At 30.8% G+C, this 27,275-nt stretch overlaps 1 protein-coding gene across 2 annotated transcripts in view; it reads left to right on the top strand.

Annotated features, from left to right (window-relative positions):
• The window catches only part of Top2 (DNA topoisomerase 2), a 127,145-nt gene continuing 99,870 nt past the window's right edge, over positions 1 to 27,275 (top strand). The window contains exons 1-5 of one of the 2 annotated variants that reach the window (XM_075368649.1): positions 1 to 160; positions 8,579 to 8,772; positions 12,602 to 12,782; positions 18,134 to 18,377; positions 23,626 to 23,838. In XM_075368649.1, coding sequence (XP_075224764.1) covers positions 8,589 to 8,772; positions 12,602 to 12,782; positions 18,134 to 18,377; positions 23,626 to 23,838 — 822 coding nt within the window. In that variant the 5' untranslated portion in view covers positions 1 to 160; positions 8,579 to 8,588. The remainder of the gene's footprint in view (positions 161 to 8,578; positions 8,773 to 12,601; positions 12,783 to 18,133; positions 18,378 to 23,625; positions 23,839 to 27,275) is intronic. The other variant, XM_075368647.1, reaches the window with a different exon arrangement.

The raw sequence follows: 27,275 nt of genomic DNA, 5'->3' as shown, positions 1-27,275 counted from the left end.
CGAGTTGTCGAAAAAAGGTTAATAAATACATGTGAACCAGCGAGATCAGGTCACCAAAGAAAACTTTGTAATTACTTGCCCGGTGTCAGCTCTTATAACTCTATGGTGACGACCGAGTCTTGCCGTGTTTGTTTGGCTGCTGCGTCGCTTTGATTTTTAGGTGAGTTGTGGTTAATATTCTTGTATTTTATTGAAATTAAATGAAAAAACTTAGAAATTCAGCTATTCCTCGTGTTCTAACTTTTAACATTTGATCGAGAGTTGCCCATGTTGCACTTTTTCAAGGAATATCTATTAAAGTAGTTTGTTGTCAATATTATTCGTAACGGAATTGAAAGTTATGGCAGGTTTAAATTATTAAAATCAAACTTTCGGATGTGTTAAACGTGACAATCGTTTTAATAATTTACTTATAACTGTAGCATGTTTAATTGTGTGTTTGTTTTGGATTTGATGTGTACGTTGGGCTTTTATCCCTATTTTAGTGGTCGTTTATTGGTCAGGTACTTGCCGCCATTTTGCAGCTTTATTTTTCCGCCTAAACTGTTCCACAGTCAACGTTTTGTGTTCGTACAAGATTTCATTCTGTAAATAATTGTCTTATGACTAATATTACATTACATTGTATTGTAAATTTATTTAGTGTGATTTGTTTACGAGTCAACTAATTATTTGGTGATTAAATTTTAATTGGCGGTTTGTCTGAACTTTTGTTTTCTTCATTGTTTATGGAATAAGAATGCGAATTAAGAAGTTACACGTTCATGTACATTGAGTTGCTTTGTGTAAATTCCCAGTTAACTGATTTCTGTTTAATAATGTATTTTCTTCAAAATATTTGTAAATTCGTTAAATTTTAAGTTGCCATCGTTTGAAAGGTTCAGAATTACGTGTAAAAATTGTAGGTGATTTTAGATTAGAAAACATAATAAATAAAGTGACAGTTGTAGTTTTCTATTGTAGCATTCCACTAGATTATAATTTGTGTACTCTTATTACTCGTTTTGAACCATTGACTTATTTTACCATAACCTCTACCTTGTACATTGTGACAAGGATTAAAAAAAATATATTAGATTTAATGATCATCGAATATAGATTTGTGAGAAGGGTACTTTTCGTATTACTCTGAGAAAATTATACAGTGGATATTTGATACAATTCAAAAAGGTTTTTTCAATTTTTTATTTGTAGCAGACTCGATTAGTTATTTTTCACGGTTAGAGGGAAGTAACAGTGTAACAATGGACTGATTCTACTATAGAGTGGTGTTTTTTCATTTAAGACCCATATTTTTAGTATTATAATGTTAACTGATTTAAATAATAAATTGAGACACTTGAATAATGTCAGTTATTGTGCAATGATTTAGAGGAAATGTTTGTATAAACAACCCAACATCAAAAAACAATCTCAAAAAATTTACCTAAAAAGAGATTAATTTTTAATAATTACCCATTTTTATTTTAGTCATTATTTATTTATTTATTTACTTTAAGGTAGTCTTGATTATTTTACTCTTGATTTGTTGTTTGTGTTAACTGTTTTTGTGCTTAAGTGATTATTATTTTAATTCCATATATTACAGATAGTCTATAATAACTTTATAGCAATCAAGTTACTTGTATTTGCTGTTATGGAACTCCATTCTTTGTTGTACTTACAGCTTATTTACTTTGAGTGAAGTAAATTGTGTGGGTATTTGATTTAAGTACATTTTTTACGGTTGTTGCCCACTAACATTTTTGTTGATTTTAAAGAGTTAAAAATATAAATTTTCTTTATCTTATAAAAATTTCGGTTTTCAGATTTTAACAGAAATATCCATTTTGACTAGTTTCGGCATGACTTTTGTATCTTGCATAACTCAAATACGATAAGTTGTAGAATGTTGAAATTTTGGATTTAGGACTTTGTAACATCTAGTTGTGCACCACCCCTTTTGATTGCAATTGACTTGGCCAAAAAAGGCCAAATGACTTTCTTAACTGCAGTAGTAAGCCCTCACTGAGAGTTAAGACTTTCTTAATTGAAGTAATAAGTCCTCATTGAGAGTTTCAATGATATATTATAAGTGGTACTTATTTTCATTGGTTCCAGTGTTGTAGCAAAATAAAATTTTAATTAATGAAATATTTGTTTCTTACAAGGGGAAGGACATCAGTTTGAATTTGATTTCATTTACCTTTTTTTTAATTTAAATAATATTGATTTATTAATAATTATTAATCTCCGATTGTAAAATTTTTTTACAATAAATAATTCAATAATTAAAATTAAAAAATCAGAAGGTATTAGTGAAATAAAATTTTATGTATTTTTAAAAAATGTGTATATGTAATTCTTTTTTATTGAAACTGTTGGTCAACTTAGTTTTAACTAAAATAACATTTTCAATGTGCTGACAAGCCTTGTATTCATTGGAGAGGAGGTTGCAAGGATGAGGAATGCAGCCTTGAAAGAGTAGTGTGTGGTTGACGTCATGATAATTATTATTAATACTTTTCTAAAAAAAAATCCCTACCTTAAATTTGTTCATTCAATATCTTCCCTTTCGCTACACAACACACAATCGCATGCATGTGCACACTCACAAACACACAACCGTGTGATGATACGTCTGCATTTGTAGTTTTGTTTCTGTTTTTTAAACTTTATCAAATATCTTTTCATTTTATAACTTTTGAATCGTTTTTATATTTATTTATAAAACTTTTTCTTTTTTTTACAAATAAAGGTAAGAAAGAGATGACAGAGAAGGGAAAGTTGGGAAAAACATTTGAAATATATATTCTTTAGTGTTCTTCGGCTAAAATGTATGCTAATGGCTCGTCATCATTATCATCCTTTTCTGTACTGTCATTATCTTCGCCATTAATTTATATAACAAAATTTTCCATTTAGTTTTCAATCAGCCCATCATTTTTACAATATTCTCCTTCCACATTCTCTACCTTTTCACAGAAAATTTCCCAATCTTCTTTCAAAATGGATGAAATTGTTTCATGTGTTTTAGTTATCAAAGCAGTTATATCCAAATTTTTACTAACATTTTCATTTCTTATTAATCTTTTTATATTACCCCAAATAAATTCTATTGGCTTTAATTCACATATATATGGTGGAAGCCACTGCATTGTGTGACCTTTTCAGAATTTCATCTACATGGTAGGTCTTCTCATTTTTTGTAGTGATCAATTAATGACAATAATTCAAACTTCCTCAAGTCTTCATTGAGTGGAACATTGTTGTTAGCCAACCAGTTCTTCATTTCATTTTTTGTCATGCATTTTATGGGTGCCTTGTTTAACTGGATGGTATGATAAGGCCGTTGTCTAGAACAACGATACAATTGTTTGGCAGGTTAGGTATTAATTTTTCTTGCAGCCACTTTTCAAAAGTTTCAGCATTCATCTGGCCATGATAATCCTCAACGCTTTTCCTGTCTGAAAAACAAGTTCTGCTTTGGTTATGAAGCCATTTTTTGTGACAGCATGAACACCAATTAGTCTGTTTTCAGAATCTATGATTTGCAGTTATGTCCATGACTTCATTACTTTGACACCATTTTCTAAATAAGGTTGTTGTCCACCCATGTTTCGTCAATGTAGGCAGTAGTTCTTCCAAGTTCTCTTTGACATTTATTGGACTGGAGATACCGAGGGTGCCAGTGTCAATATCTGGTCTTTCTATCAAAATCTTTCTCATAGTTTGACACCTTTTCCATTTGAATCCCATTTTTTCAAAATTCTTCTGAGTATGCATACTCCAAGGAAAATTAATCATTTCATGAACAGCCAACCACAATTTTTGTGCTGTAGGAACTACTTTTTTGTTTGTGTAGAAATCTACTATTAAGTTACGAATTACATTTCTATCGAATTCATCAACGGATGACTATGTTCCTTGATGTTTTGGTCTCTTTTTCCCTGGAGTTGTAAGAACATTTTATCCTGTTTCTAAATCTTCTTTCTGTATCTTAGATATGATCTGCTCTTGAACTCCAGTGTGTGTCTATGCTATCTAATTTATTTTCTGAATAGGATGCTCAATTTTACCCTCGCCATACTCCTTTTCGCACTTATTTATAATTCAAATTATTTCTTGGGTTTCACTATGTGCTATTTGTCCTCATTTCTGTTTGGAACTCATTTTTTAAAAAAACAATACTTTAAAGAATTGCTAGTTACAAAAAAAATGTGTTTTTGTAGCTTTTAACCAGTGTATTTATACAAACATTAATAAAAAAATATGCAATAAAACTTAACCATTTAAGAAAAAATAACATTTTTAAACCGCTATAATAAGAAAACTGCTGAAGTAAAAAGTCTACAGTTCGAATGCTTCTTAGCAAATGAAAGTAATAATATGAAAGCTGAAATAACAAGGTACTTTCAATTGTAAACACAATGTTTTTGTTCGAACTAGTAACAATACTGTACTATAGAAACCACACCAAGGACAGTAAATGCCCCACTGCCCTGCTACAGCAAAACTTGCATTATTTGAATTAAACTTGTTAATTTGATTTGTTATTTGTATGTTAACCAGCCCAGTAGTAAATATTTTCCAAGAGTGGTGAACTTTTTTTTTGGAAATAAGGGATCAGGTGATAATGATTTACACACCATATAAAGGCATAACCTCTGTTAATCATTGTTTACAGGAGTAGAATTTAATGACTGCTTCATGGAGTCTTTTCCCTTAACAATTCTAATGTGTGTTCATATATTTTATTTTTTAAGATGTGTCTATAGTTTTATGTGTGTATTTGTTTTCTGTTGGCTCTTAAACTACCTTTAATGTACTGTCCACCAGTATACTTTCTATTGGTCAGATGCCAACATGTTTTTATCTCCTTCAATTTGCTAGCTAATTGGCAAATTTTTTTTGCCAGGTGTACATATGATCTGGCCAACTTAAGTTTTTATCTGGATTCAACAGATTGACATCAATGTCATTGACAAACAATTAATTTGTTATTTAAATAATTGCAATAATTACTGAATTTATTAAATAAATACTCAAAAAATTACAGTGTTAATTAGTCAAGGTTAGCGAGTGAAGCGAGCGTAGGTTAAGTTGGGTTAAATTATATTTATAAAATAAATAAAAAGAATGTTTTGAATCTATGTTAAACTCTATATCGGACAATTTTCCACCGAAATCCGATTGACCACTTTGTTTTTAAATAAAGCTGTAGCTGCGGTGACGTTAATACATAAGTAACCCATCAATGTATACTACTACCCTCAGTATAGTACTAGATTATGGTAACCTGCTTAGAGCTGCGTTACCAATGCTCCCCAAACAATACTTCCAATTATTATTTTATGCTGTAATATACAATAGTATTTCTGTTTACTCATCTAGTTGGATTTTTCTCTTTTAATAATGTTGTACAATTTTTTTTTATGAACTTAATTTTTCAATTTAATATAAAATTATAGGACATTAATAAAAATAAAACAAAGAATAACAAATATTGTTTTGGGATCTAGAAAACTTATTTATAAAATAAAAATAATTTTTTATAATGTAATTTATAAATGTCATAAACTTCTAATATAATCACACATTTCAAAATGGCGCAGTCTTGTAATAATATTACCTGAATTTTTTGCTTAATTATATATAAATTTTCATTCTAAATGTGTAATATAAAAAATAATGTTAATTATTTCTTTGAAACTTTTGTTTAATTTTTTGGATGTATCAAATTTTTTTCAGTGGTATTTTTCTCTGATTCTATGCATATTACTCATTAGTGGTGTAATTAGTATATAATAAAAAGTAGTATGCAATAAAAAGTAATTACATAAAATTTGATAAGAAAAATGATAAAGGAATGAGTGATTTCTAGACATAATAAAAGTCGAGGGTTCTGTGTACCGTGACTGTGCTTCTAGCACATACTAAATCAGATGTTCACTACAAATCCAATAAATGCAGATATGCATTGCTCTTTATACTCAGCAGCCCAATACACATGTCAAACTCTAATCATTTGAAGTTTCAAGCAATGAGTGAACTGATGTAACCGTTAAGAAAGCATGCATTTAGTTGACTTATAATTTCTTGCAGTACATGTATGTCAGATTCACTGATTGAAAAAAAAAATTTAATGTTTCTCTAAGTGTGATATCACTTCTTGAATTGATTTTTTGCATACATTACAGATCTATAAGTAACAATTTTTCTGTCCCCCTTAGTTTTAAAAAATTACGCTTAAAAAAAATTAAGGGAAAGTATAGTTAAAATCTGTAAACTTTATAATTTTGGCCATACCTGTGTTAGAATGATTTTGCAGATGCTTTTCTTTTATAAATAGCCTCAGGCATTTCCCGAATTAATGTCCAACAGTAATCGGCTAGCATGTTATTATTCCATTTCCCTTTATAGCGGCTTTCCAGCGCCGAAATGTTTTGTTGGAAAAAATCCAGATGTCAGTGGAGGAAATGTATTTTCTAAAACATATTACATCTCAGCTCTCTATGAAGTAAGAAGTTGATAAAAAATATCATGTCGGATTTTTGTTTGCCGAGAAACTTGTTGGAAACATCTTTAAATGAACCCAAAGCTGGACTTTCTACATTATTTAACATTGAGCTAAATACATCATCTTTGACCAACTCTCTTATTTGAGACCAACATATATTCCTTCTGTAATTTTTTCTTCACTTACATTCAGAAATTTCTGCCAGATATACAAAAATCAAAAGATTCTGAAAATAATTCAAAATCAAAATCATTGTTGTCTTCTTCAGTACTGCCTGATTCTTTATCGCTACTTTCAAAACATACATTCACAGGTGGCTCAGGAACTGGAATAATTTCGCTGTGGGGTACAGGCCTGATTGCAGATTGCAATGAAGGATATTTTACAATATGTTTAGATTTTTTAGAAATTGCAAACCCATTTGGTAAACAAAAGTAACAATCGGTTACATGATGCTTTGGTTCTTGCCAAACCATAGGTACACCAAATGGCAAAGCGTTCAGTTACCTTTCAGCCATCCTCTTAAATATACAGAACAGTTAGTTTGTACTATGTGAGCAGCCCATGTCTTAATCCAGTGTGCTTAATACAAACAGCACAGCTGTGTTTTCAGCTACATGTTTTGACCTGCACATACATGATTAATCTTATCCATGAAGGTTCATTCACTCTTCAGTATTAGATTTGATGTCATAATATGTGACTATGATAGGATTTAATTCTTTATATAGTATTGTTTATTTATAGCTTACAAATTATGTTAACAAAGTTAAACAAAAAAAAAGTGAGCTAACAAAACACACTATAGAAGCTTGCTAACCACACGTAAAAAAATGAAAAAAAATCCTTTAATTAAAATTAAAATTAAAAAAAAAAAATGGTGGGCGATAGAAAGATTCTGAGTTCATATTCGTTTTCAGCATCAAAAACCGATTAAGGTCATGTATTGCATGTTAGGGAACAAAAATTATGTTTATCAGTGTTATTATTTACTTAAGCAATGGAAAACTACAGCTGGTTTTTTTTCCAAGAAAATGTGGCTCTCTGCATTTTCACATAGCAATAATGGAGGCGCCTTCCTTGGTAAAATATTCCGGAGTTAAAATAGTCCCCCGTTCGGATCTCCGGGTGGGGACTACTAAGGAAGGGGTCACCAGAAAATTAAAAAATAACATTCTACGAGTCGGAGCGTGGAATGTTAGAAGCTTGAAAAAGGTTGGTAGGCTAGAAAATTTAAAAAGGGAAATGGGTAGGACAAATGTGGATATAGTAGGAATTAGTGAGGTTCGGTGGGAAGAGGAAGGCGACTTTTATGTAAAACAAATTGTTGGGGATGTAGGATGTAGAGGGTATACTGAAATGAAACGACTAGCACTAGATAGGGAATCTTGGAGAGCTGCATCAAACCAGTCAAATGACTGAAAACAAAAAAAAAATTATTTACTTAGGTTTGTGTATGTGCGCGCGTGGTATCGCATGTATATGGTTTTCTACATTTATCAAATCTTAAGAAAATAATTTGTAAGTAAAGGTATTTCAAAATTGTGACTGAAATTTGTTCTTTTGAATAATGGGTTTCCTGTTAATAGTCTAATGTGTCCTATGATTTTCTATTTGTGTATTGTATGTACAGTTACATTGAAATTTTGCTCTGTAAATGTAATGGTTAAATTTTTGGGTACTGGCTACAGTTTTTGTTTCTTAATGAAATGACACATTTGTAACTGAATATAGCACAAAAGTCCTTGAATGTTGATGTTATGGAGATAATTAAGGTTGCCATTATCAGTCAGTCACTCATTCTAGAACATAGCTGTGTATGAATTTATTAATGTTATACTTTTCCTATTAGTTTCTTTTTATTCTTTATGACTTGTCATTTTTATTTCTCTCTGAGGCAGTTGCTCTGTTGCTTGATATTAACTGTCAATTCTGTGTCTGCCATTATTTATATATCAGTAGATTGATTATTTAAGCATAAATCACACTTTTTGTTTGTAGTGTAACTTTATTAATATTTAAGTTTTTTATGAAAATTAATATGAACTTAAGTGACAAACAGATTTTTCTTTTATATAGATCTACCATCATGAGTATGAGTAATGATCTAGTTCGCCTTACAAATGGTGTGTCATCTGCTGAAGAAGGTGGTGGAGGTGATGCTGCACCTCCAGCATCCAAACCAACAAAAAGTTCCAAGCTAACAGTTGAAAAGACTTATCAGAAAAAATCTCAACTTGAACATATTTTACTCAGGCCAGATACTTACATCGGTAAGTTCTTTTTTTGTTCATAGGTATTCATACACTTTTTAATTTTTGTTGTGTCAGCATAAAAATACGTTGTCAGGTCAAGTAGTTCTGGTTAAATAGTTTCTTTCAGTCCTTTGCAAGCTTTGTTGCAGAACTGTGAAGGAAAGATAGTAATCAAGTTCTATATCCTGAATGAGTAGTGGATTCAAATAATCTTTAAGAAGGCCCCCAGGGTTGCTTTCTTTTAGTAACAATTTAGGGCTAATATCTGCAGAAAAATGAATATGAAACTTGACAAAACTGAATATCACCTCATTTCATGAGTGCTTGATGTGTTAATATGCAGTTGTTTGTTTGGTATATTGAGGAAGGTAATAATACATAATTTTATTTCTCACTTTGTTGTATTCATATATTGATCATGTTCCAAAAATTATGATTACAATTTTCTTAATTACCAAGAAAAATCTTGCTGAAGATTTTCAGATCTTGCTTATTTATTTTCAGGTGAGTATTTTCTTGTTGTACAATCAGTTTTTGTAATTGGCCAGCTGTCGTGGGATTTTATTATCAGTTCCTTACTTTAATTACTATATTATACCTCTTTGGAAATTTCAGTCTTGAAACTATAGAATCAGCATCTCAAAGAATCTGAAATTGGGTTGTATGATTTTTCTCTTATAGAGAGATTTTAAGGCTGAGCACCAAGAAAAAAAAATAGAGTATGTATAACTTAGAGAAATTTTAACATATTAACTTCCTTTGGCTTTTGGCAGAAATACTGTGTATGTTACTGGTGAAGTACATGTAATGTTTTTAGATTTATGATCTCTTTTGTACAACTGAAATTTTATAATATTATGATACGATGATAACTAGCTTCGATCAGAATTAGTAATTATTGTAGTTTGAGACCTGAAAAATCAAATAAATAGGTTACAGAACCACAACTAAAGTAGTTTTTGAGAATGTGGGGTGAAAACTAATAAATTGAATACTAATGTATTGTTTCATACATAAAAACACGGATTTTTATGACATACAGTAACTTTGTTAAATGCGTAATAAACACATAAAACTTATAAACAAAACTTGTAGAGAATTTAATTCTGAACAGAATGGTGAAAGTAAAGTTGACTAAAGCAAAGAAAAGTTTAGAAAAATTTGGATTTTATTTAGAAAAAGTACATTACTACATTTGTCAGAAAAGTACTTATTTAATGTAAACAAAAATTAAATATTTTTTGTTGATGTGAAAAATTTGTAAAAAGAAAATTTACTGTTAAATTGCTTTTAAAAAATAAAAAAAAACTAGAAGTTACATAACAATTGTAAAATAAAAATTACATAGATGTAAATCTGAGGTTTTACATAGATTATAAGTAGTTACATATATGTTAATCAATAGGTATGAAACCAATATAAATCAGTAGGTATGTAAATCAATAATATTATTTCAAAGTTCGCAATAAAATTACAGCTGATCGACAATGTGCAATACTGTACTAGTGTTTAAATCATTCTGTAAAGTACATTAAGTGCCTTCACATACGTTAAGTATGTGAAGTACATTAAGTACTTTAGTATGGAAAATATGTACATACTGAAGTACAGTATATACTAAGACAGTATGTGTAGTGTATTAAGTGTCATTCTATTAGGTACTACGAACTGTGTTGTCATTTACTGTGAATTTTAGTTTGAACATGATTCGTTTACCATGGAAGTAATGCTGTACTTATTTATAACAGAGGAATGTGCTGATATGGTATTTATTTTAGGTGTGTAATGGTAATGCTACGGATGCTGCAGTAGAACATGAAATTTTCTGAATTGCAGGATTCCAGATCCCAAAAGAATTAGCGTGACTTCACAATCTTCAGGAAACAGATTCACTTCCTAGTATTTGTACCAACTATGTGATCTGTCCAGCACGATACTGATATTGATGAAATTATTATCTCATTCAATGATGAGGAGGACAGCTTAAACAAAACAAGTTTTATCCTTATTATAAACAGCCAGTTCAACATCTGGACGCATTAGATGGTCTGCTTCACTTGGAGTTATGTAACTGGTGGAATACAAATTGACAACTCTACAAGTATGTTTTGTTTACCGGCAAATTTCATCCAAGATGGCACCAACAACTTATGCGGTGAGCATACATGGGCAAAATTAAATTCTCATGAAACTATGGAAGGCAATTTTCAGCGTCAATTTATGGTATGGGCTTTTTCATAATGAGCTGTTTGGACCATTCATATTACCTGGCTGCTTAATTGCGCAGATCTACTTGCACTTTCTTCAAGAAGTATTGCTGCAACTGCTTGAAGAGATGTTCATCTAGTGCCCAGTCTTAAAGTATACTTCCAGCACAGCACATTGGTGCGCCTCCCCACTTCTCTTTTGCCATTTCCACTCGCTTAAGTTATAATTTCCTTGAGAAATGGATTGGTCGTGTAGGTTCACATTCCTGGCCACCAAGATTGCCTGATTTAACACCTTTAGATTTTTGTGTTTGGAATGAATGAAAACTATTTTATTCAAAACAAAAATATTCTCGTGAGGAATTATTTGTCTGTATTACGGATGTGGCTGAACAACTTAAGGACAGCCTTATAGGACTAAAAAGAGCAGCAAACGCAGTACAGAAGCATGCCAAGAAATGTGTTGAAAATGGTGGGCTCATTTTTGAACATTTATTAACTGGTACATATAATTATGCACTTTGGTCCAGTGTGCTGTTTCTAAATAAAATCTAATTTTTTTTTGTTTTATTCAACTTGCAATCTTGTTCAGAATTAAATTCTTTACAAGATTTATTTAAAAAGTTTTATGTGTTTATTCCCCATTTAACAGTCACTGTATGTCAAACATAAAAACAAGATTTTTTTTTTTACCCAATTCATTGGTTTTCACCCCAAATTTCTCAAAAACTACTTAAGGTATGGTTCTGGGACCTATTTTATTCAATTTTTCAGGTTCAAGACCATAAGAAATCGAAATCATCACTTCTGCTGCTCTTAATTAACATCCTAAAAGTTTCAGTACTTTCTCTTTTCACTGGAGTAGCTAAAATCTTAGTTTAATCTTTTACTAGCTGTAACTCGCAACGAAGCATTTCAGGATTCAAACACTTTTTCTATATTTTTACGAATAGATTAGGTTAGGAAAGTCCTGGTAGAACTTCGTAGTACATTCTGTATAAAATTTAATATTAAATTATACTTGCCCAGTGGTGAATAGTTAATAAATTATTTGAAAAAAAAAAAATAAAAATATATATATATATATATATAGAAATAAATTTAATTTGATGAACCTTCAGAGTATGAGGATGACACAATTATAAAAGCTGCTGTAGATAGCAGCACGTCTTCAAACATTGCTAATGTCTAATTCAATATATTTCAACTCGGTACAGTTATATAACATTGGCTAGCTAGACCACATGCATATTTATTTTATTTAAACTATTTATTTTGTAGTTTATTTTAATTTTTGTAATTGACATCATATTCTATATTTTTTATTTTTAACTTTTAAAGTTTAATTATTAGTTTTCAAATATATGATATATAAAAAATGTTTAATTTTAATATGTAATTTGATGTGAATAATTTGTAAAAGAAATGTAATGCAACTGATGATGTGAGAAATTCACGAAAGTACTTTTGGATGTATAATGGAATAAGGTAAGTGTCATCCTACTTTATTTATTATTCTGTGTTTAGGTTGATCAAATAAATAATATATATATATATTTTATTTTTCTCAAAAATTGTGTGTGCTCACATGTGTATGTATGTATTTGTTTGAGTAATCTTTGTGTTTATTTATTTTTAAGGTTCTGTTGAGACGACAACGGAACCTATGTGGGTTTATGATGCAGAAACTCAGAGTATGATAAAACGAGAAATATCATATGTGCCTGGTCTTTTTAAAATATTTGATGAAATATTGGTCAATGCTGCAGATAATAAACAACGTGATCCATCCATGAATTTAATAAAAATAGATATTAAACCGTAAGTATTATTTTCATTTTCTATTTTCTCTCCTGTTTATATAACATTGGTGTAAAGAAACTATAAAGGAAGAACTGATTTTAATGTACCAATATACTAAAGGGTTATTGTTTTCTATTGTGTACCCACCTCTGATTCTTTTCAAATTGAAATATTGTACAGTGAATTCAGAAAGTTGCTATGGACTGGAATTATGGAAGTGTAATGATGAAACTTTCTTAATTAATACTTTTAATTTTTTTCATTATATTATAGAAGTAGATTTTATAATAATTGGAATAGGTTATAAAAGGTGTTAAGTGACCTCTTCCAACATTAATGCAGAACTGCACATGCTTCAGCTTGCTTTCAAACACTTTCAACTAGCTTATGTACTGGAATAATTTACGCATTGACTTTTGGCCATAGCTTCTGAAATGCGAAGCAAATTCTGTTCATTTAGTTTAGGTGGTCTTCCATTTCGATCAGTGTTTTCAACAGAGTCTATTGCCTGGAATTTTTCAATAAGTGTTTTGACTGCATTGCGGTGAGGAACAGGAGCATCTGGAAACTTTTCAGAATGCTTGTGCTTCATTAAAAAAAGAAAGTGTTCAACGAGAAAAATGCATTTCTCTGTTGAAAGAACAATTATGCTTCTTGCAACTGTTGATTCCAAAAACAAAACAGTATGAAACAAAGTATGTTCAGTCAGAACTCTTCATCTGACATCTTGCTTTATTACTGAACAATACCCATTGAACCCGCAGGGCAACCAACCTAATGCTGAAAATAGGAATGCACCACATAATTCCAAAGCATACTCAGAGTGGCTCCAAATGCACTATTTCATGAATAGGTATACAATTAATTTTATTTATCATTTCAAAGGTTGAAAAGATAATTTAATTAGTTCATCTTCATTATTATTATTTATGTATGTGCATTATATGCAAGCCCATCCTTATTAGTTCTTCACCCTATATTATTACAATTTGCTATTCTGCGTGTTGAATCATGGTTTTATGCAATTTTTTACTGCTTTTGCTCATGGTGATTGAAGTTTGCATTAAATGATTTTCAAGACAAATCAAATCTAAACCAGTTTTAAATTTCACACCATTGTGAAGTTATACCATACATGCCCAAGTGTGTAAAATGCAATTAGGAAATGGTACTAGAAAATGGTGTTGTCCACTGTAAGAAACATGTGATTATATAAATAGCAAGAAACAAAGTTTTAAAACATTGTTTACTCCTTTTAAAAAAATTAGGGTTCAAATACAGATATAGAAGAACAATTGCTAACATGTACAGGAACAGTAACAATACATAACATAGTAACAATACAGTAACAGTAACATAACAAACAGCAACAGTAACAATTGAAGAACATAAGAAAGAAGCCGTAATAAGAAAGGGAGTCCGACAAGGATGTTCCCTATCTCCGTTACTTTTTAATCTTTACATGGAACTAGCAGTTAATGATGTTAAAGAACAATTTAGATTCGGAGTAACAGTACAAGGTGAAAAGATAAAGATGCTACGATTTGCTGATGATATAGTAATTCTAGCCGAGAGTAAAAAGGATTTAGAAGAAACAATGAACGGCATAGATGAAGTCCTATGCAAGAACTATCGCATGAAAATAAACAAGAACAAAACAAAAGTAATGAAATGTAGTAGAAATAACAAAGATGGACCGCTGAATGTGAAAATAGGAGGAGAAAAGATTATGGAGGTAGAAGAATTTTGTTATTTGGGAAGTAAAATTACTAAAGATGGACGAAGCAGGAGCGATATAAAATGCCGAATAGCACAAGCTAAACGAGCCTTTAGTAAGAAATATAATTTTTTTACATCAAAAATTAATTTAAATGTCAGGAAAAGATTCTTGAAAGTGTATGTTTGGAGTGTCGCTTTATATGGAAGTGAAACTTAGACAATCGGAGTATCTGAGAAGAAAAGATTAGAAGCTTTTGAAATGTGGTGCTATAGGAGAATGTTAAAAATCAGATGGGTGGATAAAGTGACAAATGAAGAGGTATTGCGGCAAATACATGAAGAAAGAAGCATTTGGAAAAATATAGTTAAAAGAAGAGACAGACTTATAGGCCACATACTAAGGCATACTGGAATAGTTGCTTTAATATTGGTAGGACAGGTAGAAGGGGAAAATTGTGTAGACGTTTGGAATATGTAAAACAAATTGTTAGTGATGTATGATGTAGAGGGTATACTGAAATGAAACGACTAGCACTAGATAGGGAATCTTGGAGAGTTGCATCAATCCAGTCAAATGGCTGAAGACAAAAAAAAAAAAAAATGTTTACTCCTTAGTTCACAATTTAAATGTTTGTGGTTAAAGATCATAACTTACATATGAAAAAGTATCTTAGTTTAGTGTTTAGAAGCTTGTTTGCTCAGCAGTATATTTTATGCTCTGATTAAAAATGTTGAAGTAGTATGTAAAGACTGGAGCTCTGTGTGATCTACATAATAATTGGAATCATAGCATTGTATAGTATATTGTAAAATTGGGGGTTTTAATAAAGTGAGATAGTTGAGATCAATGAGGCAAAATATGGCAAAAGAAAGTCAATGATGAATAATTTCACAGTGAGAGTGTATTCAAAGGAATTGAATTTGGGACTTCTTTTGTTAGTGCTGGTGAGAATTGAGACACCACTGAAGTTTTTTTAATATATTGATGTTGACATTTGTATAATTACCTAAATATGCAAGAAACAATGAAAACAGCAAAGAAAACAATAAAAAAGAAACAATGACGATGAGATGTGAAGTCTGGTTGAAAGTGACTGAATTTGATATCTTGAAACACCATTTTGCAGGGCATCTTATTAAATTGATGTTTAAAATGAAATATGAACTTATTCAAATCTTCATTATAATTTCTTAATTATACAATTTAAAAACAGATACTGTTCAGCAGGCCATGAAAAGGGATTCATTCCCGGTTACTGATAACTCATCTGACTGACCAATAGCAAGTACAATTTTTTTTTGTTATTCTAACCTTCAAAATTGTTACAAGTAATGAAAAAATTTGTAGTTTCATAATTCATTTCAATTTGAAAAGAAACAGTTGATAAATAGGTCAAGATGTATCTATTAATACCCACTGTATTTCTTATGAGATACAATGGGTATTTTTTTGATGGATGAGTGTAATATATGTATCTAACATTTTATCTTGGAAGATAAATTTTGGTTATACTTATATCAATGACTATCATAACACCCATGTACCCACTAATTAAAATAACTCACCAAAAGAACGTTAAGAAACAGAAAAGTTCGGGGTTCTATTAAACCTGACTATAAGTAACATCCCCAAAAACCATGTTAAACAAAGTGATATTTCAATGCTCAACTTGGGAGAGAAAGAAGATACTACAGCATCATCGGAAAAATGGACAGAGACTTGTCTATCTCTGCAGAAACCGTAAACTAATTTTGAAATCCACATTTTTCAAGAGGAAACCTCAAAAACTCAAAACCTGGAAACACCCTGACTACACTAAAGGAGAATGGCAACTAGACTATGTCTGCTTGGACAAACGCCACCAGAAGGAGATCTACAACGTAAAATGTAAAAGTCCTTCAAGGAGTCGACACAGGCTCAGATCACTATGTAGTCAAAACTAAAATTAAATTTACTCCCCAAAGAAAGCAACAAAACCGAGCTCCTAAAACTAAAAGAAAAATGTACCCATCTCAGGTTATATACCAAATTAATAAAAATGAAAAACTGACCCTCACAAAAATTCAGAGGCAAGCTGTTGGAACTGATAGAGATCAAAACAGAATTGTGAGTAGGTGATGGACTCCCAGTGTTATTCAATTGCGCTCTAGAAGTGATGGGAATGGTTCAGAAAATGCCCCCAAAAATAAGAAGAGGTCGAAAAATCAGAATGAACTTACTTGGTTTTTCTGCTAGCAAATGACATCAAAAAAGCTAAACCACAGATATTAGAACTTTAAAACATTACAAATAAATTGGCCTCAAAATATCATTCAAAAAGACAGAAATTATGCTCCAAAAATCAATATGATTAAAAGAAGATAAACATAAACTAATAAAATCAAAATAGTAACCCAATTTAAATTCCTAAACGAAAAACTTTTGATCCAAATAAGAAGAAACAAACTAGCTAAAACAACTTGGTACAAACAAAAACTTGGTACACTTAGAATAAAAAATGCCTAAACACAAAAAATAAGACACTACAACACAGTTTTAAAATCAGAAGCTACTTATGCAGCAGAAACACTTCCACCTGAATGAACAGTTAAGACAGACAGACTCCAGAAAATCGAAAGAAGAATTGGAAGAAGCTTTATCAATAAAAAGTACCAGAAAGACAGGCGATGGTGGATTGTGGCCAACACAGTCATGTACAAAGAGTTAAAACTTATCACTGATATACGGTAAGAGGAGGCTAGGATTCTTTGGTCATATGAGGATGCAAGATTCAAGACTTCTGAAACAGCTCATGCAGTACAATCTCAACTTGTAAAACATAAAGATGAGATGCAGATGAATCAGAGAAATAAGAGAGGATCTGAAGGAAATTCGCTTTACACCAGAAGACTCCACAGATAAGATAAAATTAAATAAAAAATCAAAAACAAAAATACTTAACACTCAAAAAAAACTCAACACAAACATTTTTACTACTAGAAATGGCAAAAGATTGGATTGTATGAAAAATTACTGGGAGGACCGCAAGGCCCAAACAGTCTTAAGTGATCCTAGGTGGTCATAAAAGATAATAATAATACCAATGACTGCGCATTAGGTTGCAAAACTTACAATTTAAGCTGTCCTGGGATTGCGTCTATTTTAACTCCTATTGATGGAATTGTTCAAGAGTGGATTACGTCGGATGACGACACGATTATTTCTCTGTTATTCATTGACAACCAAGCAATATTCTGAGTATATTCACACATTGTGCCTATTGGCTACAGAGTTTGTGAAAAGTAGCCTGATCAGAAAACACATTGTAAATAATTAATTGCACCTTTCAATGTCATGTAATATCTCTATTGCTGAAGCAGTACCGGGTGCAAAATATTTTGTGCACAATAATATGGAATTTTCTTAAAAACTGTGAGGGAACAGTTTCTACATAGTAATCATTCTTTTCCCAGATCTGTTTATCTGCTCGAGCAGAAACCAATTTGTTTTAAGTTTTTGCGATAGGATATTTTGTTTTTTGTACATTTTTCTGAATTACAGTAAACAGAATCAGTTTGCTTTTATGGCACTAGATTCTTTTTCCTGTTGCAATCGCATTCTTGTGAGTTACATTAATTTTGTTATTGAAATTTTTTCTATTGTGTTACAGAGAAGAGAATTTAATATCTGTTTGGAACAATGGAAAAGGTATTCCAGTTGTCATACACAAAGATGAAAAAATGTATGTCCCAACCATGATTTTTGGTCATTTACTTACTAGTTCAAATTACAATGATGAAGATGAAAAGGTTACTGGTGGTAGAAATGGTTATGGTGCTAAACTATGTAATATTTTTAGTAAATCATTTATTGTTGAAACTTCATCAAAAGAGTACAAAAAGACTTTTAGACAGGTTAGTTTGAAAACTATTTTTATTTGCCATTATTAAGATAAAACTGAAGCAGTCATTTCTTATATTCAGTAATGATTTTTGTTAACTGCACAGAAGCTATATAAAATGGATAATGGAAATAATCTAATTTAAACAAGATTTGCTGTATAGTTAGTCTGTTTATCAAAATTGTAATTGAATATTAAACTAAGTTTATTCTAACAACTATGTAGTTTCATTGTTTAAATAAAACAAAAAGCTAAAAAATGTAAACAAATGCTCATACTGTGACTATCTAATGAACTTTGTTTAAAATGTGTAGAGTCATTCATTTGTTTAGGTACTATCATTGAAAAAAAAATTATACTGGCAAATAATGAATGGTGTCTGCCAGCTGGTAAGAAAAGACTTCTATATTTGTTTTCATTTACTTATAAAAAATAAATCCTGCTTTTGACAAGTTGTTGATTAACTGAAAGAAAAGTTTGTTTCTATTCACTGAAAATGTCAGTGCCATGAGTAGTTTATAAATAAAAAAAGAAATATTAGTAAAAATAGATTTTTACTAAATAAAATAGATTTTTGTAACGTTACTGTTACAGCTAAGGCAGATTAAAACAAGTGTAAGATGAAGCTCTGGCTATTAAAACTAAATAGAAAAGAAGGGGATATATGAAATTAGTTTATGCAAATCCATTTGTTAAGCACTTCTGACTTTTGTTTGAAGAAATCTGTCTATCCACATTTTAGAGGAAAAAAGAGGAAGTGATGTTGAAGGAAATGTTATTTATAAATAAACGGTTAAACAACATTTTTGTTAAATTTATTTACCGCTGAATGTCAATGATCAGCATTAATTTGAATCAACTGTGGGTTATGATAGTGTTTTATATTTGTTGTCCTCTGCCTTGAACTTGGAATATGATTAACTGTTTGGTTATCCATTTCATATTATCTGGGAAAAATCAATACATTGTGTGATTATTAATTTTATTTAAACCTGGTTATCATTGTCGTTAGTAAAGCGTAAGATCTTATCAATAATCAAGGAATTTGAATTCCTGTGGCTAGAAAATAGTACACTATAGGCACTTCTGTGTTTGGGTATGTGTATAGTGGCCAAGAAGAAGCAGTGTTTTCTGAATTCTTAATATATTACATTAGTGTTAATATATGAAATATATTAATATTTAGCTTAATATGTTAATAATCTTCATATAATTTAATATGACCTTAATTATATTAGTGGCAGTCAGCAATGGAGTTTATAAGAAGCAATTATAGGCCATATTAATCTCGCAAGACAGACCAAAGTTAAACAAAACTACTTACAAGATATTAGTTGATTTTAAGAAGTTATTCAGCAGTATGGAGTAGAATCAAAATTGCTTAAAATGTTTATTTTGTAAACCCTTTTTATCTAAAAAATTTACTTATTTTTTTTTTGCTAGAAACCCTAAACGGTATGGATTCATTCCTCTTAAAAAAATTCCAATTTGAAACAAGGTTAACAATTTAGGTGTAAAGTTAGGGAAATAAAATGTCTTAGGAAGGTAAAATTGTAAATTAAACGTGAGATCCCAAGTTGAAAATTTTATATTTTTAAGTTAACATTTTAAATCAATAAAAGATTTCATAAGCAGACTAACACAAAGACAAGACTACAAGCCGATTATAATTCTGTTAGAATTAAACATGAATGATTATTGTTTCATCTAACTCATTCAGTGTTAGATTCAGCATAGACAATTTTGAAAGAAAGTTTTATTTGTCAGGATGCACTTTTTTGTGTCTGTGAAACGTGAAAAAAATTTTACAGTGAAACGTGCATAGTTGGAAAGGAATAGTTTTATTAAAAATTATTCTATTATAAAAACTGTTGCCCAATTTTAGTTTATTCCATCCCAGTGTTGTCAGTATCATCTCATTGATATTAAAATGAACTTCAGTAACTGAAGCAGTGTACCTGTAAAACAGTGTTGAATTCCAGGATATAATTACTTAAGATTCACTCAAAATGGGCAATTTTGAATATGACAAAAAGTATACAGGTACAATTTAACTTATCTTTATGCGATATTCATGTAATTTATTTTTTTTTCTTCATTTACAATTCGTGTAAAATTTTATAATGCTATTCATATTGTACTGGCATTTTGTTATGAATTTACTTTTAGATTAAAAATTGACTGAATAGTAGAAAAAACTGTAGAACTGCAATGTTTTATTGCATTTCTTTTATATAAGTAGGCATTGACATTTTATGCAAAAATATTCTAAGCTAAAGAAAATTTTTTTTAGTTGTATTTTTTAATTAGATTTTCACTATTTAATTATATACATAATTATATGTAATTAACCTAATGTCATATAATTAACTTTATAACATAACATTAAAATGTCATTGTATTGATAATGTTTGTAACATTCACATAATTATCTATTGAGGTTATAGTAGATTTTTTGTGTATTTGATGATGATAACACTGATAAACATAATTTTTGTTCCCTAACATGCAATATATGACTTAATCTGTTTTTGATGCTGAAAATGAATATGCACTCAGAATCTTTCTATCGCCCACCATTTTTGAAAAAATTTTAATTAAAGGATTTTTTTTTTTCATTTTTTAACGTGTGGTTAGCATTTTAGCTTCTATAGTGTGTTTTGTTTGTTAGCTCATTTTTTTGTATTGTTTAACTTTGTTAACATAATTTGTAATCTATAAATAAACAATACTATACAAAGAATTAAATCATATCATAGTCACATATTATGACTTCAAATCTAATACTGAAGAGTGAACCTTCATGGATAAGATTAATCATGTATGTGCAGGTCAAAACATGTAGCTGAAAACACAGCTGTGCTGTTTGTATTAAGCACTGGATTTAGGAATGAATTAATTTTGTTCTTTATTGCTGTTTTAAATTTGTTAAGTGTACAGTGTCATAATGCTTCGAAATTGTGTACATGATGTGGATGCCTTTTGTTATGTATGTGGTGAGTTTACTATAAAATTAAACACAAAAACATTATACCGTTAATTAAAAAAAGCAGATCATTTGTACTTTCAATATAAAACTGGTGATCAGGATAAGAGATAGATGTGCTCCTCATGTAGTATGCACTAACTGTTCTGTTTATTTAAGAGGATGGCTGAAAGGTAACGGAACACTTTGCCATTTCGTGTACCTATGGTTTGGCGTGAACCAAAGGATCACGTAACCGATAGTTACTTTTGTTTAACAAGTGGGTCTGGAATTTCTAAAAAATCGAAACGTACTGTAAAATATCCTTCATTGCAATCTGCAATCAGGCCTGTACCACAGCGAAATTATTCCAGTTCCTGAGCCACCTGTGAATGTATGTTTTGAAAGTAGCGATAAAGAATCAGGCAGTACTGAAGAAGACAACAATGATTTTGATTTTGAATTATCTTCCAATAAGCCACATCTTATATCACAAGGTGAATTAAATGACTTTGTTAAGTATTTAAATATATCAAAAAATCAAACTGAACTGTTAGAGAATCAAGACTGCAAGATTGATATTTATTTCAAAAGAATCCAAAAATTTTGGGCTTGTGAAGCTGACAAAAAGAACTTCTTCAGTACTTTATTGATGAAAATAATTTGGTTTATTGTACAAATATTGATGAGCATATGTTGCACTTATGACAAGTTCATAAACCTAGGAACTGGTGCCTTTTCATAGATTAGTCCAAGTATAGTTTAAAAGTGGTTCTACTACACATCAGTAACAAATATCCTTCGATACCGATCCCTTATGGTATCAATTTGAAAGAGACATAAGAAGTGATGAGATGTTCTTGAAAAAATAAATTATAAAAAACATAGCTAGAACATATGTGGTGATTTGAAAGTTATAGCTATTTTGTTAGGCATGCAGTTAGGCTATACTGAGTACATGTGTTTTCTTTGCAAATGGGACAGCCAAGCTGTCATGTGTATGTTTGGTAACATAATGTTTATGTTACCAAAGAAAAGAAGAAACGGAATAACTTAACTCCAAATGGGAAAAATATTATTTATGAGCCCTTAGTTGAACCTAAAAAAATATTTTTACCCTCTTTCCATATCAAGCTAGGACTGTTGAAAAATGGTTTAAAAGCAATGCAGAAGGTTAAGGATAGTCCTGGATTTTTGAATATCTGGCAGAAATTTCTGAATGTAAGTGAAGAAAAAATTACAGAAGGAATATTTGTTGGTCTCAAATAAGAGAGTTGGTCAAAGATGATGTATTTAGCTCAATGTTAAATAATGTAGAAAGTGCAGCTTTGGGTTCATTTAAAGATGTTTGCAACAAGTTTCTCGGCAAACAAAAATCTGACATGATATTTTTTATCAACTTCTTACTTCATACAGAGCTATGAGATGTAATATGTTTAGAAAATACATTTCCTCCACTGACATCTGGATTTTTCCCCGTACAACCTTGGAGATGTAAGTGACAAACACGGTGAACATTTCCAACAAGACATTTCGGTGCTATAAAGGGAAATGTAATACTAATATGATAGCCGATTACTGTTGGACATTAATTCGGGAAGTGCCTGAGGCTATTTATAAAAGAAAAGCATCAGCAAAATCATTCTAACACAGCTATGGCCATGCAAAATTATAAATTTACAGTTTAACTATATCTTCCCTTAATTTTTTTTTTGAATTGTGATTTATTTAAAACTAGAAAAATTGTATTTACAAAACTGTAATGTGTACTGTAATGTGTGCAAAAAAAAGCAATTCAAGAAATGGTCTCACACTTAGAGAAACATTAAAAAAATTTTTTTTCTGTTAGTGTAATTAGCCAGTCCAACATTGACTATTGCTGTAAATTTAGTTTTTGTAACGTTTTGTTATTTTAACTGGATATTTTGTTTAATATATTTATTTTAAAGTTGTGTATTTTTTATTGTTTACTTTTGATTTTAATATTTGTTACGACCATTTATTTACATATGTTTTATAGTTTGGGTATTAAAATGTGATTTATAATTTTTGTCTTTTTACAATAAATTGATGTTTATATGCATTTTAATTTTTTTTTTGTAATTGCTACATATGCCTAAATGAAAAAAATTGGTAAAAAAAAGGAGCCAGCAACAGTTTTACATTATTGTTGATTACAGTTTAAAGTTTTTAATTATAGAAAAAATTAATTTATACTTTAGAAGGAGTGCGCACACATGCACGTCCATGTCTAATTTGGTAATTAGTTTCAATAACATTTTTCCTTTGTTTTCAGAAATGGGTCGATAATATGACAAAAACAACAGAGCCAAGAATATTAGATGATTCAGCGGAAGATTTTACTAAAGTAACATTTAGTCCTGATTTAGAAAAGTTCAAAATGGAGAAACTGGATAAAGACATTGTTGATCTTATGTCTAGAAGAGCATGTGATGTGGCTGCTTCCACTGGGGGTGTGAAGGTTGTTCTTAATGGCAAAAATTTACAGGTAGATAATCAGTATAAAAATTGTTTTTGTTTCCTTTTTTCTTTATTTACGTAGTACTCGTAACATTGGTTTGAGTTAGTGTGTTAAAATATTTAATGCTTGGTAAATTTGTAATGTTTTTTTAATAGTTTGTCAACAGTTAATTTTAACATTTAAATTTTTATATTTGCAGTTACATTAAGTGGTCAAAAGTAATTAAGAAATTCTATTCATAAGATGTGATCTAGATTTCTTGTTGAACCAGGTTTATTTACGATTTTGTATACAATCCTGTAAGCATCAGTTGGTGTGAAAGTAGAAAAAAGATGTTACATTAAGTAATTAAATATTTATAATGTATGGCAACCTTTAAATAATTTTTTAACTATTAAACGAAAAAAAAAGTAGCAAGTACCTGTACTTCAGAATGAGATCTATTTCTTTCATTATAAGACCACCATATCTCAATCATCTGCGGCGGTGTGGGGGGGGGGGCTCAAAAATAGAAAGGGTTGGAGTGTTACACTTCTTTTTAAAGGACATTAAAAAAACAAAACAACTTTGACATACAGATTTCAGGTCAAAGTGGTTTACAGTATCTATTAAATAACTGCTCACCAATGAAACAAAAATAAAATTTAGCAAATGATTTTACTTCTAAATGATCTATTATGGTGTGAGACCACTGCTTGAAGTGTGACTTGAATGTAGCTGTGAAAAATATTAAAAGGCCACCATTTTTGTTAGGGTTGTCTTAGCCTGAGTTTTACATCAAAATTCTGGTTTTTCAGTACCTTTTAAAATGATGTCATTTGCTAAAATTCTACCCTCTATTCATTTAAAATTAACTCAAACATTTTTTGAGTTGCATGTGGATGCGTGATATGTGATACTTTGAACCCAAAAATTTGATTATGAGGTCGGAGCATTTGGTAAATCTCATTTTTTAAATGTTTTATTGGTTGAAAAGTTATTTAAGAAGGGTTTCCATACTAATGTCTTATGTGTTAATATATATACTATATTAATTATCTGATAGTATTTAATATTTTTGACTGCCTCTGCATCTTTTGAAGAAAGATATTTTTTCTGCTGTGACAAATGCTATGCCTCACCTTTCTAGATGAATTTTAAAATCTTCAATATAAATGAAACTGTAAATGAGTCCACAATTTATGTTTTTTTTGATGGCCTAACTCATTTTATCTTATCTGCACATATTTTTTCTCTGTGATATTTCTGCTTATTGTAATATGCAATGTTATGTAGTGTAAACAATATTTCTTTTTGTACACACTGTTTAAAGCTCATATTTTATTAACTTGATTTATTTTTCATTATAGTATGTTGGTTAGTTGTTGAATTATCTTAAGCAGTAAACATTTCCTGTAATGAGTTATTACTGTAACAAGTATCTTCATTGCAGAGTGCCTTTTAGAAGTTATCTTTACAATTACTTCTTTCATAAAAATATATTTTTAAAACTATTTCACTTGATTTAGTAAAATATAAAATGATTCTGTTACTACAGTTAAATTATCACATTTCTTGCAAATAGTGTAGCCAGACTAAACAAAATAATAAATTATATATGGTGGGTGGGTATTCCCATTACATTGTAATAAATCCAGCTTAATTGGGTTCTGTGCTGCCAGGTTTCGCATTGATTTCACTCACTGCTGCTGGAAAAGGTGGGGAGGATAAGCCATGGTGGGGATCGTCTGGTATTTCATTCGTGGTGAGATGACCTTAGTTGGATACGAGCGTGTTGATTGTAGAAGAGCATTTGTTAGCTTGTGTGTGGGTCTATGTATGTCCATATACTGTTAAAACACTGGAGAACATTATGAATGACTATTTGTATGTTTTGGGAAATCGTCACAATCACGTCAAATGTTACTGACATGGGAGAAGAAGGCTTTGCAGTGGGAAGTGTTCTTGATGCACTACACAGTGGGAGACCGAGCACTCAAGCTAAGATATGTGCTGACCATATGTGGAGGGACTTGAAAGTTAAATGTTTTTGTCCAGCCACAGTTAGTGACATTGATGTGTTTATGCATGTCAGTTATTGGTTTAAGGTTTTCCGAGAGCAAATTATATAAAGAATGTCATGTTCTTAGACAAGTATGCAATTTATCGAAGCTCTTGTGACAGAAATGTTTTTCTGGGCTAAAGACAATTCTCACTTTTTAAAAAAAAATCAAAACAGCATCCACCTCTATTATGATGTGGGCTGGAATGACAGCTGAACATCTTTGTTGTTATTTTTTCGATGGTGCAGTTAGTCATCACAGTTATTTGAGAATGGTCAATGAGTGTGGTTGCTTCCAGAATTAATAGCAAAGGGATCACTGATCTCATGTTTCAGCAAGACAGTACTCCAGCGCATTTTGTTTTGAATGTCTATAGATGCTCCAATGAAATTTTTCTGAATTGCTGAATCAGATGTGGGTCAGAAGAATTACTGGCTCCATTGCCATGGCCAGCAAGAAGCCCCTGACTGCACCACATCTGACTGCACTCTGGGGTTTTGTATAAAAAGAAGTCTGAAAACGCAGATAAGTCAATAACGAGCAGCTCCAAGTCGCAATATTAATTATTATTTATTATCTCCACTCTGTGAATCATGAGACCTTGCCGTTGGTGAGGGGGCTTGAGTGCTCAGGGATACAAAGTAGCTGGACCAAAGGTGCAACCATATCGCAGAGGTATCTGTTGAGAGCCAGAGTAAGGAATGATTCCTGAAAGAGGGCAGCAGCTCTTTCAGTAGTTGTTAGGGGCGTGAGTCAGGACGACTTAAACGGCCGTATCAACATCACTCAGTCCTCTGAGTACTGCGCAGCTGAAAGCAATGGAAAACTACAGCTGCTTTTTTTCCAAGAAAATGTGGCTCTGCATTTTCACATAGTAATAATGGAGGCGCCTTCCTTGGTAAAATATTCCGGAGGTAAAATAGTCCCCCGTTCGGATCTCCGGGTGGGGACTACTAAGGAAGGGGTCACCAGAAAATTAAAAAATAACATTCTACGAGTCGGAGCGTGGAATGTTAGAAGCTTAAAAAAGGTTGGTAGGCTAGAAAATTTAAAAAGGGAAATGGGTAGGACAAATGTGGATATAGTAGGAATTAGTGAGGTTCGGTGGGAAGAGGAAGGCGACTTTTGGTCAGGTGATTTTAGAGTAATTAACTCGGCGTCAAATAATGGGCAGGCAGGAGTAGGTTTCGTGATGAACAAGAAGATAGGGAGGAGAGTGGAGTATTTCAAAACGCATAGCGATAGAATCATTGTAATAAGGATAAAATCAAAACCTAAACCGACAACGATTGTTAATTTATTGTTTAATTTTCTGCAATCTTATTTAATTTATTATATTAGTCATTTCTTATTGATAAAAAGACTTATTTACATGGAATAAAAAACTCCTTCAGTTTATTAGTCTTATCTTCATATCTTACC

Source organism: Lycorma delicatula, chromosome 6 (genome assembly GCF_047948215.1).
Source record: "Lycorma delicatula isolate Av1 chromosome 6, ASM4794821v1, whole genome shotgun sequence".
Taxonomy (NCBI): Eukaryota; Metazoa; Arthropoda; class Insecta; order Hemiptera; family Fulgoridae; genus Lycorma; species Lycorma delicatula.
The sequence above is the reverse complement of the archived record's forward strand: the minus strand, read 5'-3'. Positions and strand labels throughout refer to the sequence as shown.